Here is a 6282-nt window from a genome sequence, read left to right on the forward strand (position 1 = left end):
CATTTCATGTCAGTTCGACCATCCATGTAACCTACCATCTCAGATTTTAATTAAAGTATGGAAGTCCAAGTCTTTTCATGAAAAACGAGCCCAAATTTATTAAAATCGGGTCAGTAGTTTCCGAGAAAGTCGTTTTACAGGTGCGCTAGAAAATGGCGGAATGACAATGACCGTAATGGACATCGACGGTAATGGACGTCTAATTAATTTTAGAATACGACTTTGGTATCGCAGGTAACCAAACTTAGTATCCAATACAAACATTAACAACATCAAACTTTATGTGCTATGTGAAAGTAATGTTATTGGCTTGATTAAACTGTTGTGCGGTTTGTCGTGGCACAAGATTCGTTCAACTTATATTTATTTAACAACTAGCGTTACTAGTACATAAATGCATATGCATTGTAAGCAGAAATAAATAAATAATATACCGCACAATACTACCACAACTGATTAGAAAATAGAAACGTGATTGAGTAGACAGGAAGCAAAACGTTCAAAAATAATCCAGGGAAATAGAAACATACAACTTATTAAACTGTTGACTTAATAACTTATGAACCAATTGAAGGTAACATTTGAGCATTTGTTTTCAAGCCTGATCAACCTAGATCAATCAACAAGAACAACCTGATAATTTCCAGACTATATTCCTATCTTATTAAACTTTTTTTAATGGAAACACTGTTTAATGTTAATGTCTATTGCCCAGAATCTATCAGACTCAAAGATCGCACCAGGTGCAATTTTTTTTATAGTTAATTAATTGTCTTCCATGTTGGCATGAATGTAATCAGTAATCTGCAAGTAAAGGAAGAAAAACTAAGAAGCCATTTCCATCGATTTTCAGGGAGTTAAGTATTCTCAAGATATGCAACTTTTGAGAGACACTTAGGTAGGCATTTAAGTATCGTAAGGCAAAAATCATATTTCTCTGAATGCTATTTTGATTACTTTTTTTAATTTATTGAAATTTTTATTCTGTCTAACCTACTGATATTTCCGAAAATCCTTTGCTACAAGACTCATGTGGTAGTATTATTTAAAGCATGATTGTTGATGTTACAAATTACAGCATATTTTAAAGCTATATATAATCTCTTTAGGAATTTGCACGAAGGCAAAAAGAAGATTTTCATGAAGGATGACAAGATTGACAGTGTTAAAATAACAGACGTTGATAGCCTACGCTCTACAGAATCAGGTTTCAACAGTAAAGTTGTGCCTACACAAAGATGTTTCGTGAGTGTATTCTATGTTTGTATAACTTGAGCCATTGAGCTCGCATACGTCTGAAGAGCACTTTGACTTATTTTAACTTACGACGGTGTCTTCATTTAATTTACCTGTTGAATTAATTATCTGACTCTATTGTTGCGTGCGGTTAGAACACTCTAACCTTTTGTTAGCCGAAAGGTTTTAATATTACGACAGAAATAGTTTTTAAGAAAAGGCTTTTATTGTTGGTTCTGTACACTTTCTCAATATTACAAATAACCAAGAACATAAATAATACTACTTAACTACTACTGCTTATAACATGTCTAATACGTGAGTTGCAATCACCATGACTAGCTCAGACAGTTCGGCTGTTGATTTCGATGATTCATGCAGTTAACACTTTTAATCTTGATGATTCACTCGACTAAATATTGGTCTCTGCTCGCTGGTAAAAGTGTGTGCTTATAAAACGGGAATGCTGTGAATCGTAGCAGGTGCAAAGGACAAAACAATACTTTAACAATATGAGATACATATAGCTAAAGCTGACACATTGAGGCATAGATAAATAATCAATCAGTGTTAAAGTCAAGAAGCAGGCATTTCCAATAAAGACTTCTTATCAGCACAGATGCTGGAAAACAACTTGGAAACGTACTAAAGGCAGTGTTCACACGAAGTTATTCTTTGCAAGTTTCCAAATATAAAACAAAAGTTGAAGTGTTTGCCAAAAAAAAATTCATAAACTTCATTCAATAACTTTTGCACAAAACAGTTTTGCAAGAAATGATGTAATGGTATTAAAAATACCTCCCAGGCCGCTACACGTCCAGTATCATCACATAGGCATGATAGAAATATTTTATTTCTCCTATTCCTATAGTGGCGCTTGTAAATGACATAATGAACAGCAGACTGTTCATGCTTGACCAACACCTTGTTGTTGGTTGCTGCTCTGTAATTGACAGGATAGTGTTGGTGATGTAGCACCAGGCTTCTGTTGGTGACGTAATGTACAGCAAACTATACTAACTCGAGTAGCAGCTTGCTGTTGGTTGCCGCTGAAAACCGTACAGCTTACGGTTGTTAATATCAAGTGTGTTTAAAGCTTAAATATAACTTATGATATTCTTGCCCACATAACCAATCTTTAAATATTTTCATTCCTGTAAAACAATGTAGGCCTACGCTTTTCTTGGGAAAAATCTCCATCAGCTGCTCAATCCACATCACTCAGAAAACAATACCATGGTGCTATTAAAAAACGGCAAGCTGCCGCGCAAGCACCCACTGTGTTTAGATTATATGGTCCCATCTCCTGCTTTGACCATAGAAACCTAGCACCAATAGAATGCTCATGAGTGTTTTACCACGATTGAGTAAGACTAATTTTTTTCGTGGTAGCTCACTACACTTTAGTCCAACGTACGAATTTGTTGCGTCTGTTGATAGCTGTAGTAGGCTTGGGAAACGTTGTTGGACAAGAAATTTTTTTTGTGATGTGGTGGAAAAGCATTCTGCTGTAAGGTGGTAACTTCAAATTTTCTAGTGTACAAGCTATTATGCCGAGCAAAAAGATTTAAACACTGTTCTAATCTGTTGTTAACACTGTTCTACTAAGTTGATGTTATCAAAACCGTGTTAACCAAATTTTAAAGTAAACTAAGAAACAGGATATATTTTGGCACTCTTAAGGTTAACTTTATATTTTTCGGCACGAGCTTTCGAAAGCATAAGCTGGCTTCTTCAGGTGTACAGTGAAAAAAGATTCTGCATCTTATATATAAGATGTCTATGATTATTGCAGATTTATGGTGTGTCTGTGGACGATGTTTTCAACGCTTCTACAAATTCTCCGCGGGCTTTACGCAACTGAAGAGATACTGGTACCCTCGCCTGCTAACGAGGAATGGAGGATGGAAAGGTCACTAGCCTAAGATACTTCCGGTAATTTGGTAAACACTACCGAAGATAAAGATCGTGATAGACTACCAGACTTACCCTAGCTCATGAAAAGTAACCATACTGCATGCTGGTAAGCCGAGTTCATCGGGTATAGAGCAACTGTATTTACATAACTACGGAATGTATACACGTGATTAATGGGACTGAAGTTCTAAAAATAATGCGGGGATTTTGGTGCTAGACTGCAGAATTTGGCATACACCCACTCAATAATGCTTTTCATGAACTTTGGAGTGCCGTACTTAACTTCTGCTGCATGTGCACTCAAATTTCAATTGATTTAAAGTTTGAATAAGTCAAACTGTGTACATTACTGTGTAATCACTAATTGTGCTCCAAACTGCGCACTTTAATTGCGTCAGAGAATTTTTGTACACCATACTTGTCATTTTTAATTGATTGGCACACCCAAGATCTTGCAAAACAGCCATACCCTGCAGTCCGGTTGTGGTGAAGTGCACCAGCTGAATGACATTGGTCTTTGACCACAATTTAAGTGCAGCAGGAATCTATAACCTATAGTAGGTTGCCTACAAATGCTTAACATGCGATTGAGGACACACTAAACAGCTAAAAGTCTGAAATTGAAAACAATGTTTCCCATGCAACTGGGCCTATTTTCTTCAATTCAACATTTTGCAGGTTTTTTGTTAGATCAGGCTTTTGTGCATACTTCTGCACTCGACGCTAGATCTAGCCTATAAAATTAACTTTTGTAACTGAAAATGTCTCATACTCTATGGGCAGAATACTGCACTCAATGAATTGTTCTGCATTTACTACTTTTTTTAGAAATCGCAGTTGGCATGATATACAAGAATAGGACTCCAGCGGGGCCTCATCGCTCAGACTGGAAAGCATGGCACAATTAAAATTTGGGTGCAAAGTGGTGCACTAGGTGTATTGTGAACCCTAGGTTAAATGCAAAATCTGTGATTTTATTTTTCGGTGGTAAATGTGCAGTTTGTTTGTATGTCATGTAAATCGTAGTCAATTTCTTATAAGTAGTCAATTCATACTCTCTGATTTTGGTTGAATAAAACTCCCATTACTCTAGTTGGAAAGGGGCTGAATTGTTATGCACTTTTTCTATCATATGATAGTTGGTAACCAATGTAAATACGGTTCCCATTTCCAGGTTTTGAGTAGGTTAGCTTTATATTTTCACATTAATATCAAAAGCAAACTTGATACCGTATCAAATACAACTGAACTATGAAGAATAAGTCTGTTCGAAGAAAAACCACTAAAGAGTCGCCAAGGAGTTTCAAGACGCATACTACCAAAAGAAGGAATAACTTAGCCCAGCGTGAAGACTCAATACACAGGGTTTCCCGTAAGTCTTCTAAAACCAACAATGTTACATCAAATACAGAATGTGACTTCCTTCAAGGGAAAAAGAGTGATAAGAAAGGAATACATACAAATTCATCCAACAAGTCCCCATCCACATGTGAACAGGATTTAGATGACAAACATGTTCCTCCTGCCAAAGATTCAAGTAATAACCATCCTACATACAAAGTTCAGAGCATAAGGGCTTGGCTCAACTCTAATGAAAATCAAATTTCACAGGAAAGACTAAATTTAAGGCAAAAAACGCAATCTAGAAAAAAATCTAGACATCGCAGCAAAAGCTTTAATTATGAATCTTCTCCCTCTATTTTACAAACTGTTTGCAGTTTCAATCACATGCAGTCAACACCATACCAACTTCCTTCTTCTAGTGGTACGGACACTTCAACTCCTGTAATATTACCTTCAACTGATACAGCGAAAGAAAATTTATTTGGTTTTGAAAAGCTTTTATGTCCCAAACCACCAACTATGCGAAACATATGTGATGAGTCTCCAATCAATACAAATTGCAGCGGTGCAAGTAAGCGACGTCCATTGCCAAGATCGACTCAAAAAAAAAAGCCATGGGATAATATTTTGGAAGATCACTCTAAAGTTAAGAGGAAGCACAAAGGACTACACAAAGAGGCAAATTCTGAAGTTGTACTTTTTGACATAGCTAAAAGCTCTGTAGTTGATCCTATTGAAATTAAAGATCAGACAAGTGATGCAGACTATGATACTAGTATTGAACATGAATATAGAAAGACTAAAAAATTAACAAAAAAGCATCAAGACTGTAAAAAAACATACAAGAAAGGGACTGAACTACACACCAAGCGCAAAAATGTACAGCCACTCGTCATACCAGAAATTCCCTGGGATGATATAATGAATCATGAGTTGGTGATTGAATGATATTTTTTGTGATAAAGATTTACAGAAATCATTATTTCAAGCTTTCTTCTTTTCTACACTGAGTTTCAATTCTTTTTAAGTTGTTTTGTTTGAATGTAACATTAAAGTTTTGTTTAGATTTCTATTGTGTTTATTTAACCGATTTTCTTTAGTGAACTGTCAACTGTGACATGTGTAAATGCATCACATTTTGATTCATTGTTTCTGTTTATAAATATGTCAACATTTGTTTGCAAAAAATGCATGTGTATATTTTTTTCATACTTGGCTGATGTGCAAAAAAAAACATTCGATAAATATCATAAATAAAGGTATAAAATTACTTTATTCAGAAGTGTTTTTCATGAAAAAAAACCCTAGGAACAAGTATGATACAGTACTTAAACCTGTTTTCAAATCACACCTTTTGTATAAGAACTGATGGGTTGGATCTCCTAGCAACTTGGTTTTTCATTTGGGCACTAATACATTTTTGATTTATCACAACATAAACTTCTTTTAAACCTTGTATCACTAAAAAAATGTCAAATGAGCCCTTTCTTTGAAGTTAGTTGCAAAGTTTGTATGTAGTCAATATTCATATAATATTATGTATGTCTTGATTTACAGCAGCATGGCAACTGAACAATTTCTTGATTTTGCGTCAGCCCAATGCAAGTGCTTCCTACAGTTTCTTGTAAATAATTAATTCGCACCTTAGTAACATGGAAGCTCTCACTTAAAATTGCTTAAGCAAACTGATCCTGATAAGTAGCGAAATCAATAAATATCAATTTCGGTCAACTCAAAATAAGCCAACTAGTCCCTTCCGGCGATAACAAACTCGACGATTGTACT

At 35.4% G+C, this 6282-nt stretch overlaps 1 protein-coding gene across 3 annotated transcripts; it reads left to right on the forward strand.

Annotated features, from left to right (window-relative positions):
* Nucleotides 1-702: 702 nt before the first annotated feature.
* LOC143445517 (uncharacterized) lies at nucleotides 703-5772 on the forward strand. Of its 3 annotated transcripts, XM_076944669.1 has the most exons (4): nucleotides 703-898; nucleotides 1110-1245; nucleotides 3032-3259; nucleotides 3982-5772. In XM_076944669.1, the coding sequence occupies exon 4, from the start codon at nucleotides 4405-4407 to the stop codon at nucleotides 5443-5445; it is 1041 nt and encodes a 346-aa protein (XP_076800784.1). In that variant the 5' UTR covers nucleotides 703-898; nucleotides 1110-1245; nucleotides 3032-3259; nucleotides 3982-4404; the 3' UTR covers nucleotides 5446-5772. The 3 variants fall into 3 exon arrangements, with proteins under 3 accessions (XP_076800784.1, XP_076800785.1, XP_076800786.1); XM_076944670.1 differs by having other exon boundaries at nucleotides 703-1245; nucleotides 3032-3171; XM_076944671.1 differs by having other exon boundaries at nucleotides 703-1245; nucleotides 3032-3148.
* The last annotated feature ends 510 nt before the right edge of the window (nucleotides 5773-6282 follow it).

The sequence above is a fragment of the Clavelina lepadiformis genome, chromosome 2 (genome assembly GCF_947623445.1).
Source record: "Clavelina lepadiformis chromosome 2, kaClaLepa1.1, whole genome shotgun sequence".
Classification (NCBI taxonomy): domain Eukaryota; kingdom Metazoa; phylum Chordata; class Ascidiacea; order Aplousobranchia; family Clavelinidae; genus Clavelina; species Clavelina lepadiformis.

Coding starts and splice junctions, on each gene's coding strand:
- LOC143445517 (XM_076944670.1), top strand. CDS start 4,405: ATGAAGAATAAGTCTGTTCGAAGAAAAACCACTAAAGAGTCGCCAAGG.